The sequence below is a fragment of the Gadus macrocephalus genome, chromosome 23 (assembly GCF_031168955.1).
Source record: "Gadus macrocephalus chromosome 23, ASM3116895v1".
NCBI lineage: Eukaryota > Metazoa > Chordata > Actinopteri > Gadiformes > Gadidae > Gadus > Gadus macrocephalus.
Window position 1 is genome coordinate 18,617,881 of NC_082404.1, and position 13,488 is coordinate 18,631,368.

Genomic DNA, 13,488 nt, shown 5'->3' on the forward strand with positions numbered 1-13,488 from the left:
TGTGAGTCTGGACTGCTTGACTTTTAGGGGGTCACACTTTAAAGTCCACACACCTCCACAAAATATTCATTATGCATTCACATACACAAAGGAATGTAAATGAAACATTTGAAAACATAAACAGCTAGGACATAAAAGCAAACCCTCACACAGGCATCTTCTGCTGAACCCCAATTATTTGAGTAAAAGAAATAAAATTAGTGATTTAGATTACTTTTTTAAATAAGGAGGCGCGTATGTGTTGTAATGGACAGGAATGAAACACAACGAAACACACGGAAATACGATCGATTGCGTTAACGCGAGGCGTTTGTCCGCGGCTGGCTTGCCATGTGAGCATGATGAAGGATGATTTTTGATGATGCGTCACGTCTCACCTGCCTCTCTTTTCCCCATCGACCACCTCCGCCACAGCCACGGCGTCGAACCGTCGAGTGCGGATGATGTCATCTTTCTGTCACTTTCATCCTGGTTTGACGCCAGCCCTTCAACCCGTCACCTCCGACCCCATCGCCAACCTCGAAGTCTCGCACAGGTGAGACTTCTCACTGGACAATGAAGAGAGAGAAAAAGAGTGAGATTGAGAGAGAGAGACAGAGACGGAGGGCCCTATCTTGCATCCGGCGCAATTGACTTAATCACTGGCGCATGTGTCGTTGCTAGTTTGAAACTGGCGCAGAGCGTTCCTTTACCTCCTGCGCCACGCGTTGGTAAATTAGGGAATGATCTTGCGAAAGCGAAAGGAGGAGGCGTGTTCTGGCGCAAACGTTCCCTGGTGCTATCTTGCAGTTTCAGAAACCACTTGCGCCACAAACCAGGAAATACCTGGTTTAAAGTCAGTGGCGCGTTGTTCAGATGCTTTTTTAAGGGCGCATGCATAATGTTGCTTGTGCAGCTCGCGCATACACTTTGCTTCTCTCATCTACCTAGCCACACATTCTTGGTAAATTATTTGGGAAAGAACAGCTGATACAGCGGTAATAAGTTGTACTTTTAAATCAATGCATCTGCAAACACCGTACAGCAAACACATATTTTCTTGACACAGACATCGTGAACATGCCCATAACTTTTAGGATTGATGAGTATTTGATTGTGAGAAAACATGGTTTTACCGCGAGTGAGTGTTAAAAAGAATGAATGAATGCGGGCGCACGTGTGTGCGTCCATCTGTTTAAACACACGCCAACTAAACACGTAACGCATAATACAGTCCATAGCAATGTATATTAACGGGGGGACACATGCATATTAGGAACACAAGTCGATAACCGTAATGCATACAATACTGATAAGAAACTATGTTTACAATGTATTGCGTATATCATTAAATAGAACCACAGTTACCGCATATCATATTTATATCATGTAGCCTACGTTTTCTTTGCCGAAATTTATTTGAGGACTCAGTATTTCTGAAGTTGTGGAAGAAAACCCCTTATTCCATGTGTGAATTAGGCAACATTATTTGGCAATAAACTGAGCCATTTGAAGTTTGAATTTCATGTGAATCTGTCTCATTGGAGACTACAGACGCGCTGTCAAAATATCAACTGGTCAGATTCAAATGCGCTCGTGGCTCTTAAAGGGGATGGGAGCTGGCACTCTCATTGGTTTGTTGCACGTTACGCCCAAACCACACCTACGGCACAAGAGTCATTTTTCACGCCGGTAAACTAGCGACATTGCCGTACAACCGCCCACAAAGCTACTCGCGCTTGGCGCTTCTCACTTGCGTTTCAGACCGTTAAAATAGGGCCCAGAGAGTGATAGGGGCTGAAAAAGCTGTGAAATTGCTGGAAAAATAAATAAATTACATTAGCTCACTTATTATTATTAGTTTGTGTTTTACACAGTACTGACTCAAAGTTAATTGGTAAACACAAAGGCTTGAAATGATGTCAGTGTGTCAAAACAGACGCAGCGTGTATTGACACTATCGTTGGGGAAACTTTAATCGTCAAAATAAATGTGTGAGAGTGCAAATGCAACCAAATCGACTACTAGTTAGACGTATCTAGGCCTCTTAGTACCAGTAACTACGTAACGATGTACAAAATGGTGATGATTTTCAATCAATGTTACCGTAACAATAGAACAGATCAATGACGCCGATAAAGATGGAATAAAGTGCATAAAAACACATCGAAATACAGATAAATCAACATCGCCACTCTCTACAGCAAAGGGAATCAGATCGATAAATAGTGTCTATAAAATAAATTGGTTTGCATAAAAAAAAACATCAAATGAAAAGCATAAAAATCAATAGAAATAACTATTTTCTTTCATTCTTCCTCCCCTCTAATGGCCACCCAGAGAAAGTATGCCACTTAACAAATGGTCTGCTTTATTCAATATGCAATTAACCTATATCGCTGGCTGGAAGATTCCAGTCCACAGAGGAGGTTTGACACAGTGAATATCTAAAAATGGCAGTGGGGGCTGTACTGAAATCAATCCCGTTTTCTCTCCATTGATTCCATTAAAAGCCTTTTTGGAGATTGATTACACTGAAAGCCTTCCTCTGCGTTGGATTCCAGTTGCACCGTCCTTTCAATCTAATTTTATATATATATTCCTTTCTTTTTTTTTTGCAGTCTAGAGATAGTCGTTTATTCCATTACACAGCAAGGTGCAAAGTCCCCAGGCTTGGACATTAGGGGCCTGACTGTACAGTGAGAATAAACACTGAAGAGGGAAAGAGATTAATACGTTTTTCCGTCTCGATTCAGTAATGCCCTGTTTTCTCTGATTCTGCTTCATCACTCTCACCCCTTCCGGTCATCGGAAAATAAAATGCGCTTTCTAACAACATTTCCTCCAACCTTTGTGTCCTGAACCCCCCTCATTGAAACCATCTCACACGCGTGCTACTGTTTCTTCCTGCCTGTTTTTGTCTATTTCTTTCAATGAAAGAACAACGACAGTGCGACGTTATGCAACAGGAGAGGTTTTTAAAATAAGCCGGAGGTGATTTATTGTGTCTGTCGTACTCGACGCGATTCATCCTGTCTCTCCCCAGTTTCTGATCCACGCAACCGAAGGTCCGAAGGACCACCAATCAGCCGCCAATGCTCCCCCTGAAAAGCAAAACAAAAAGCCTTCAAGGATTCATTTGTTTCCGTACAGTATCTCCCTGCAACCACCGCCGTTATCTCTATAATGGAATACATGTCTCCGTGAAGTATAAGGCTGAGAAGAAGGGAAACCCTGTGGCAACTGAATGCATAAAACATAGTCTTTGATAAAGCGTGCTGTTTTAAACATCAAGATGCGATAAATTATCACAAACATTACAGCTCGTTTTAGAAGGGGGGCGGGGGCGGGGGGGGGGGGGCTGAAAGTGTCGGCCATCTTGGGAGCATGTTTATCGATGTGACGGCGTCCTAGCCGCCGCCGCGCTCTGTGATCCGTGTATGTGTCGCGCCGCGTACCGCTGTGTTGCCAGCAAGACGTTTATGAATGCATCCACCAAATATTATGAGCGCAATAACCCTTCACAAGATCCCCGGTCGTTTGCCGGGGGGAATCGATTCAGCGGAGCACCGCCAGCTCCGTCTCGATCTGTTTAATATTACATCTGATGTCTGGATGTCTTATAGCGCGAGAGGCTGCAGTGGGTATACGGGGGAGCGAGAGAGAGAGAGGGAGGGAGAGAGAGAGAGAGAGAGAGAGAGAGGGAGAGAGAGAGGGAGAGAAAGAGAGAGAGAGAAAGAGAGTGAGAGAGAGGGAGACAGAGACAGAGGGAGAGAGAGAGGGAGAGGGAGGGAGAGGGAGAGAAAGAGAGAGAGAGACAGAGACAGAGACAGAGGGAGAGATAGAGGGAGAGGGAGGAGAGAGAGAGAGAGGGGGGAGAGAAAGAGAGAGACAGAGAGAGAGAGGGGGAGAGAGAGAGAGAGACAGAGAGAGAGAGACAGAGAGAGAGAGACAGAGAGAGAGAGAGAGAGGGGGAGTGAAAGAGAGAGAGAGAGGGGGGAAGAGAGAGATAGGGAGAGGAGGGGAGGGAGAGCGAGACAGAGAGAGAAGAGGGAGAGAGAGACAGCTGGTTTTTGCATATGGCTACCGCCCAGTGACCTTTCTGCAGTCCCGGCGCACTGCCTTGCTCGGCTACTCTGGCAGACTTAAGGTTTTGTTACTGACTAGATAAGCTCTGCTCCTGGGAGGTCCTGCTCAGTCAAACCCTCTCTCTCTCTCTCTCTCTCTCTCTCTCTCTCTCTCTCTCTCTCTCTCTCTCTCTCTCTCTCGTTCTAAAAGGTTAGCTCCGCGGACGCCGGCCAAAGGGTTCCGTTGCCCAGGGCTGCGGTGGCGGCGGCGGCGGTGTGAGTGGCTCTGCTCCCGCGGCCTGCCGTTGGGGGTGGAGGTACGGTCGGGGTAGGGTGGCGGTGGAGGTGGTGGTGGTGGTGCAAGGGTCGGCTGAAGGCCTAGACACCCTCGAAGGAAAGAAATCGAATAAAAGAGAAATCTAAATTTGACTCACAATTTGCCCGTCGCCCTTCCTGATGGTCGGCCTTGAGGTAACAAATGAACAAATCAAGAAATAAAGAAGGAAACACACTTTCCTTCCCGTTCCTCTCAAGTTTGAATCTGCGCTGGCCAGGTGCACTTCTGCCAGGCGCGCCGAAAGTAGGGGTATGGATTACCGTTTGACGCGCATCGCGACAAGTCAGAGAGGTAATAAGTGCCAGTGATTGCTGCCTGACTGACTCACAGGCTGACTGACTCACAGACTGACTGACTCACGGACAAATTGTTTCATTGAGGACAGAAAATGTCCTCAATGAAAAGGTCCAATCCTTCAATTTTGAATACAGAGAAAATAGGAGAAGGAAAGGAATGCCAAATATAGCGGTACGTCATCTTCTGTGAACATTAAAATGCTCTAGCCACTCAGCTGAAGCAGCTACCTGGTTTTTGCTTGTAATGGGCAAACTTCATCTTCTCTATAACTGTCCAGATGCACTCAGGAAATATCTGCAAAACCCCCAGTCTGGTGGAGAAGGGACATTTGATCTCCAATCTCCACCACTCTCTGGAGCTCAGCCAATCATTTGATGATCGCGTCCGAGAGGGTTCGGGTTCCCGGACACCTATAGTATAACACTGCGGTCACGCCATCTGCACTACGGAGAAGCACGGTGACTCCATCCACCCAAGATCCATCTAGTTAACCAGAATATTGGTCAACTTGCAGTATTATGCAAAAAAGCAAAGGAAAAAGTTTGGCATTTGGAGTAGGAAAAAATTAGCAATACCTTTCAATCACTTGAAAATCAGGCAGTAAGTGGAGGAGTTTGTCGATTTCTTATTTTTGCTTTTCTGTTGATGGATATATATTAGGAACTACTTTAACTTGTAACAATAAAAAATGCTGAATTATAATCACTTGAAAATCAGCACAAAAGGTACAGACACGTTGAACCAGAAAACAGCAGTTTGTAGAAAGCAACTACACACGACTTCTTTATGATTTTTTCATATCTGGCCATAAACTACCGGTAATACATGGTATTATTAGGAATTACTTTAACATCTGATTACAGACTTCCACACTTACAGACATTCAAACAAAACACACAACACACACAGACAGACAAGCACAGAAAGCAAGTCGGAACCGGATAAGAAACGGAGACATTTAAACACCGACCCAACCACACACACCCTCACATCCAGACGCCACCCCTCTGGTGTCTCTAACGAGTGACACGGAACCGGGCCTAAGCCTGGTAGATTACCCCCCCCGTCTCCCCCCACCCCCCCTGTCTCCCCCTGTCTCCCCCCTCCCTCCCTGTTGGCTCAAGTGTGCTATTACGGTCGGGTGAGGTTTGGGGTGGGGGGGGGGGGAGAGAGAGGGTGAGTGGAAGCAGCAGAAGGGCCCAGTACTTTACCCTCTCTCTCCCTCTCTCTCCCTCTCTCTCCCCCTCTCTCCCCCTCTTCCCCTCTTCCAGTGAGCCGGTTGGCCGGCTCGCGCGAGCGTCGTGGGTCCTGGGGGGGTCGGCTGGAGTCGGGGGGGCTTAGCGGCTGCTGCTGTGTGTGTGTGTGTGTGTGTGTGTGTGTGTGTGTGTGGGTGTGTGTGGGTGTGTGGGTGTGTGGGTGTGTGTGTGTGTGTGTGTGTGTGTGGGAGGGCCGCTGCTGCTGCTCGTGTGACCGGTGAACGCCATGTGGACACCAGAGCCCTCCACGCTTCCCGTTCCCACCCCGGGGCGCCTCCCGGCCGGCTGCTTCATTAGGTCAGCCTGCCCGCGCTTTCGGCTCGCGGCTCGCATTTATTTATTCTTCCTCATCCGAGGCTGGTCCGCCCGCTCCGGATCACCATATGGCCACACACTCGGCACGCGCGCTGACACGCACGCAAGCACACACACACACTGAACACACCACTTCAAGTTCTGGGTTTGTTACCGTCACGAAAACCTTAATCCAGACACAATACTGCCGGGCCAAGACTGGCGTCTGTCGTGGCTCTCATCGGTGTGAGAGAGAGAGAGAGAGAGAGAGGGGGAGAGAGAGGGAGGGGGGAAGTTAAGTTTAAGTTAAGTCCTTTATTCATCCCTTTTTAGGGGGAAATTCTTTCTCTGCTTTTGACCCACATACACACACGGGGGCACACACATGGGGGCACACACATGGGGGCACACACACGGGGGCACACACACGGGGGCCCACCGGCACCACCGGAGCAGTGCGCTGCCGCGGTGCAGCGCCCGGGGAGCAGGTGGGGGTTTCAGATGCCTTGCTCAAGGGCACCTCATCCGTGGATTTGTTCAGGATTCGAACTGGCCACCCTCCAGTTACCAGTCCAACTCCTTCACCAGTATGCCACGGATGCCCCTGAAGGGGGAGAGAGAGAGAGAGGAAGAGGGAGAGATAGAAAGACACAGACAGACACAGAGAGACACAGAGACATAGGGACAGAGGCAGAGGGAAAGACAGAGAGAGAGATCTATATCTCTCTCTCTGTCTTTCTTTCTAGAAAGACAGAGAGAGAGGGAGAGAGAGATATAGATCTAGAAAGAAAGAAAAAAAAGACAGAGAGACACAGGGCAATAAGGACAGAGGCAGAGAGAGAGACTGAGATGGAGAGTCAGAGAGAGACACAAGACGAAGCAGAGAGAGCGAGGAGAGAGAGCGAGGAGAGAGAGCGAGGAGAGAGAGCGAGAGCGAGAGAGAGAGAGAGAGAGAGAGAGAGCCTCTGAGCAGAGCGAGAGTGACGAGACTCCGGAGCGATGCTGCTGTAAGTCTGTCGTCATGCTTGGGAACGGACTGGTGTGCGACTCCCTGAGCGGTGTCTCGTCGGGCTTCGAGGTGGAACCCCCCCCCCCCCCCACCCGAGCCATCCTGTCAGAATACCTGACAAGGGGCTACGACCTTTGACCCGTGTCCACCTTGTCCGGGGAGAAAGGACGGCAGGATGTGTGTGTGGGGGGGGGGGGGGTGAGGGGGTGGAGGGGATGAGTATTGATGGAAGGAACAGCAACCAACAAATAATCACGCGTTGCTGGTTAATGTCCAAACAGATGGGGTTGAAAATCAGAGGACAGAATAGTTCATACACACGAACACATTCAGTCACACACTGACTCACACACACACACACACACACACACACACTCACACACACACACACTCACCGGTTGTCTTTTATCCGAGGCAATCTTCTCTTTGAGAAAAAACAACAGCGACGGATTACTGGTTTAGTCTCAGTATTACGCAAAAAAAGAGGAGAAAAGTTTGACCAGTTTGAGAAAACAATAGAAGAAAAAGTAGGAAAGGTAGTGGAAGAAGGGAGAAGGGAGGGAGGGAAGGGAGGAAGGCAGGTATGACAGGTGATGGCAGACTTTCCTTGCCTTTCAGAACCAGGCTGGATAAGACAGCATGGGGTCAGATGGGGCCGGCTGGATGCCTTCAGGGTGGACAGACACTGAACACACTTTGGAGGGGGGTGGGGAGTACGATTCCTCCATAAAGTAAATACCGCAATCCTATCACTCTGCTTATCTGCTTCAGCTACGTTTCACGACAAAGTTCTCATTTGTGTACTTGCTTTAACATTGAGATGTACCCGTTTTAGACGGATGACTTTGACATATTCACAGGAAACCACGCCTGAAAAAACAGCCATTACTTTTTGATCGCCTGACAAAAGAAACTTGAGTTTTTAACAAGTTCCCTTCAATCTTTCTCTCGTCTCACGCCACCATCGGACAACCATGACGGTAAAAACTTTCCATCCCGACTTCTTGACTAAACTCCAGCCTGCAACTTAAAACCCAACAAGGTGATCCCACAAAGTCGAAAATACAACAAAACAAAAGAAACAAAGGAAGGACTAATATTTCCCCTCCAACCACCACCTCCGGCTCCTTGGCCCGGCCTCGTGTGTGTCTGCCACGGCTAACCTTTTGGGGGCTTTGAATGTCACCAGCTGTTGAGTTCCAGCGTTGCCGGAGTGGCGAGCTGCTCCCTGCCCGACGTCCACCAGGTTCACGGATTATTGCACAGGAGCTCAGGTGTGAGCCAATCGGATTTCAGAGGGAGCGAGAGGGACAGAACTCGGCCCAGAAGGAGTTGGAGACGCATTTGAGAGTGAGAAGAGTGATCCGCGCTGTGATGGTCGATGGCTCCTGTCCCAAAACAGTCCCCTCTCGCCCCATACCCAACCTCCCTGTTCAAAGATTCTTATTTTTGCTGAATATGAAAAAAGTGTATTTTTAATGAAGATAGCACTCACTGGTGAGGGCGCTCTGTCATGGTTTATTTCTTTTACTTTGAACCTATTTTTTATTTAAATAGCACTTGTTAAAAAACACCCAAAGATGTGCATCCACTGGGAGGATAGTGATTGACACGTACAATTTCTTACGGAAAAACAAGAGAACATAATTGAACATAATAGAACATAAAAGAAAGTTACACGCGATTGTAAGAAGATTGCCTCATAGATCTAACCAAGCCCCCCAAAAAAAAATAGACCCCATCAAAGTCTTACAACTGAGTTCCCACCAGCTCCACCATCCCTCTCTCTCTCTCTCTCCGCTAACTGTCAAAAACTTTCCAGTAGGAAACATCCAAACCTCCAGGCTGACGGGGTTCCTGGGGAGCCCGTCCTATTAGTTTCAGGAATCAGGGCCTGATTAATGGTTCGCTTGTCTCGACGCCACCGCACACACACTGCAGGGTTATCCGTGTCCTCGGGCCCCTCAACCCCAGGGCCCCTGTCACACACATCAGCCAGCGCGCAGACCGGAGGAGACCGATCGCCGTCCATCCACCGCAGCGGCAGGCTGCACCGCCTTATCTCCCATCCCATAATCCCACCGAGAGGTCAGGCTATTGTATTTTACAGCGGCGGGCGGGTGGGGGTGGATGCGGCGTTGGCGGAGCGGAGGAGGAGGAGGAGGAGGAGGAGGAGTACGGGGGGGGGAGGCGATAATAGAAACCCTGGGTTGATGCGTTCCTCGGGTGGCCGGCGCGTTGCCCGAATGGATTCTCGGGAAGCGATTCCTCCGGAACAATCCCTTCGAGGCGGAGGGGAGCTATTCAAATGAGGATAAAGTCATTAGAGCCGCCGGCTACGCTCAACCCCCGCCTTTTGTTGGTGCCAACAGGTGAAGGCTGCGTGCGCCGAGCGCGCCTCGCGGATAAGATACACTTCAGGGAGGCCGGTCTTTTGGGCCGGTCGCCATAGCATTGTGTTGAGTCTCTCTGTCTCCCCCCCCCTCTCTCTCTCCCCCCCCCCCCCCCCTCTCTCTCTCCCCCCCCCCCTCTCCTCTCTCTCTCTCTCTCTCTCTCTCTCTCTCTCCTCTCTCTCTCTCTCTCTCTCTCTCTCTCTCTCTCTCTCTCTCTCTCTCTCTCTCTCTCTCTCTCTCTCTCTCTCTCTCTCTCTCTCTCTCTCTCTCTCTCTCTCTCTCTCTCTCTCTCTCTCTCTCTCTCTCTCTTGTTGGCTAATTGTTGCCGTGAGTCACGGCGCTGATGCGGAGGGGGAATCTAAATATTTTTCTAATCTTGGATTTCTATTGGCGTCGCTTTTGTTTTTGCGATTGCTGACACACACACACACACACACACACACACACACACACACACACACACACACACACACACACACACACACACACACACACACACACACACACACACACACACACACACACACTTACAGGAGCAAACCCATTGAAACATACACAAAACATGTACACACAAGGGCATACACACAGGCACACGTATAGAGATAACCCCATTGAAATAGACAAAACACACACACAAACAAACAAACAAACAAACACACGAACACTGTTGAAAGACACAAACACAGGTTCATGAAAACATAACCGTCACGCAAACACAGAAACGTACGTGTGTGTGTGTGTGTGTGTGTGTGTGTGTGTGTGTGTGTGTGTGTGTGTGTGTGTGTGTGTGTGTGTGTGTGTGTGTGTGTGTGTGTGTGTGTGTGTGTGTGTGTGTGTGTGTGTGTGTGTGTGCGTGCGTGCGCAGCGCGAGCTTATCCCACCTCCCAAGGAGTGGATGGTATCTCCACCCACCTCTCCCCTCCCAGGGAAGCTTCGCCCCTGCTGGCAGCCAAACCCCGGCAATTTGTAAGCACCGGGCGCCTCGCTGTAGCGCCTCTCTTCTTCTGTGGAGAGACCCAGCCTCCCCATCACCTTGGCAAGACTGGAGCCCCAGGCTGTGTCCCCCCCTCCCCCCCCCCCCCCCCCCCCCTCCTCCAGACCCTCCCCCCATCTCCTCGAGCTGTCCCCTCCAGCTCTCCTTCTCCTCCCTCCCCTCAGAGGGGAGAAGTCAGGGGCAGAGCGAACAGAGCCGTCCCTCTGACACGTCCGAGTGCCGGCTGCTCCTGGAGATGATGATCCATACCGGAATATGGCGCCCGGCTACCAAATAATAATAATAATAATAATACATTTCATTTAGAGGCGCCTTTCAAGACACCCAAGGTCACCTTACAGAGCATATAGTCATCATACATTTTTTAAAAACAAGACATTGTGGAAAAAAAATAAAAAAATAAATTAATTAACATAAGCAATAAGAAATAAATAAAACAAAAACAAGACAAAACAAAGCAAAACCAAGCCTCTCTCCATCTCCCCCCCCTCCATCTTCTCTCCATCAGCCTCTCTCTCTCTCTCTCTCTCTCTCTCTCTTCTCTCTCTCGCTCTCCCCCTCTCTCTCTCACTCCCTCTCTCACTCTCTCTCCCCCTCTCTCTCCCTCCCTCCCTCTCCACCCATCTCTCTACCTTCATCTCCTCTCTCCTCTCTCCCTCTCCCTCTCCCTCTCCCTCTCTCTCTCTCTCTCTCTCTCTCCCCCTCTCTCTCTCTCCCCCTCTCTCTCTCTCCCCCTCTCTCTCTCTCCCCCCCTCCCTCTCCACCCATCTCTCTACCTTCATCTCCTCTCTCTCTCTCTCTCTCTCTCTCTCTACCTCCTTCTCCTCCTCCCTCTACTCCTCCATCCCCCTCTTCTCCCTGTCTCATGGCCCATGGTGGATGTCTTGATTTGTACGATATCGCAGGTGTTTGAACAAATAACATTCAGAATTAATAATCAAATAAACACAGCCAGGCCCCCCGCTGGTATCGTATTCCGGTGGATCGTGGGGCACACACGGGCACGCCAACACACACCCCTGGTGAATTACAGCCCACCTGAGCCGTGGCCTCAATAGCACTCAGACAGCGCACGGATATCCTGTGTTCAACTGCGAAAAGGAAGTAGGAAGTGGATCCCTCTCCTTTCTTCTCCCTTTCTTCTTTCTTCCGTTTGAAAAGGGATTCGACTGATCGTACACATGCTCTCGGGGGGGAGGGAGGGGAGGGAAGGGAAGGGAGGGATGAGGGGGGGAGGTTCGGAAGAAAGCCTTCCCGGCGTTGACATCCGAGCTTGATTTAACTTGGATTAAAGTTAAACACCCAACATCACCCTCTGAAGCATTATCTCCTTCTCTAATCTCCGCACATCAAGCTGTCAAGCCGTGTAAGTCTCTCTGTGCGCCTTCGTTTGAGCGCCGATGTTAATGTGTTAATGGTCATGTGTTCTGTGTTGACAGCACGTTGCGTGATGTGATGTTATATGGGCCAGGGTATTGTATGGATGTGTGTATATATATATATATATATATATATATATATATATATTGTTTATGGGGGTGAAAGGTACCAGCATGCCCCCGCCCCTATGCCTAACTGCTTCATGACGTAATCCAATTTCTGAATCGATGTATATGACAGACAGTATACACACACACACACACACACACACACACACACACACACACACACACACACACACACACACACACACACACACACACACACACACACACACACACACACACACACACACACACACACACAGAGAGAGAGAGAGAGAGAGAGATTAATATAGGGGGGAAAGGTATAATCATGCTCTCGCCCGACTTACTTACTGAATCAATGTATATCATATATAATCAATATCATATATAATCAATGCATATATATATATCTATATAATAATAATAATACATTTAATTTAGAGGCGCCTTTCAAAACACCCAAGGTCACCTATATATATATACCCATTGTGTCCTCGGGCCCATATGCTATGATAATTAAATACGCTACTGAATCAAAAGTCAGCGCGATATAAAAAAAACATATCTCCCTTTCATTCTCACACATGCAAACCACTCGGGACTGACATTATCAAACGTGTTCAAAGAAAAAACACACCCAGCGTGGAGCGTTGATGGGCGCCGCACCTTTTGTTTCCCAGCCTCGCATTCGATGAACCCCCAAAGCCCCTTTTATTCCATCAGAGGAAACCTTGTTACGCCGTCGGAGCACTCCAACAACACACACTTACGCACGCCGGAACGGCGCGGCTAATCTTAGAAACACGGGCGCGAGGGATTCTTTATTGATTGTGAATGAACCCGCCCCCACCAGCCCACCCCACCCAGTTAGCCGCAATGCATCCCCCCCACCTCGACACACACACACACACACACATACACGCACTCACAAGTGCACACAGAGACACACGCGCACACACACACACACACACACACACGCACGCACGCACACGCACACACACTCCTCCACTAATGGAATTGTGCTCTTTGTTTTAACACACACTAAAGACACACCTGACACGACTTTCACTTGTTTCGCAATCAACCCAGCCGTGTCTGCCCGCACCATGCTAAGTTTGGCCGCTAATGCTACCTACACTCCGAGCGTTTTCTGATTGTTACCAGGCTACCAAAATTAAATACCCCCCCCTCCCCCTCCACCACCACCACCATCACCACCACCCATCTAATTCCACCCAGCACTTGTCGAGATTGTTGCCTTTGATTTCTTCAGATTGCTTTTCTTTGATTGTTTTGTCTGCGAAAGCATCGCAAATTGCCTTGAGTAATAATGTGTCACTTTCCGTGTATCATTTTATTGAAGCTTGATGAAATGCGTTGCGAGTAAAAGAGAGTG

General features: G+C 49.0%; 1 protein-coding gene across 1 annotated transcript in view; it reads left to right on the top strand.

Moving 5' to 3' along the window:
• Positions 1 to 7,251: 7,251 nt before the first annotated feature.
• The window catches only part of LOC132452959 (cadherin-6-like), a 27,844-nt gene continuing 21,607 nt past the window's right edge, over positions 7,252 to 13,488 (top strand). The window contains exon 1 of the mRNA XM_060045793.1: positions 7,252 to 7,308. Coding sequence (XP_059901776.1) covers positions 7,252 to 7,308 — 57 coding nt within the window. The remainder of the gene's footprint in view (positions 7,309 to 13,488) is intronic.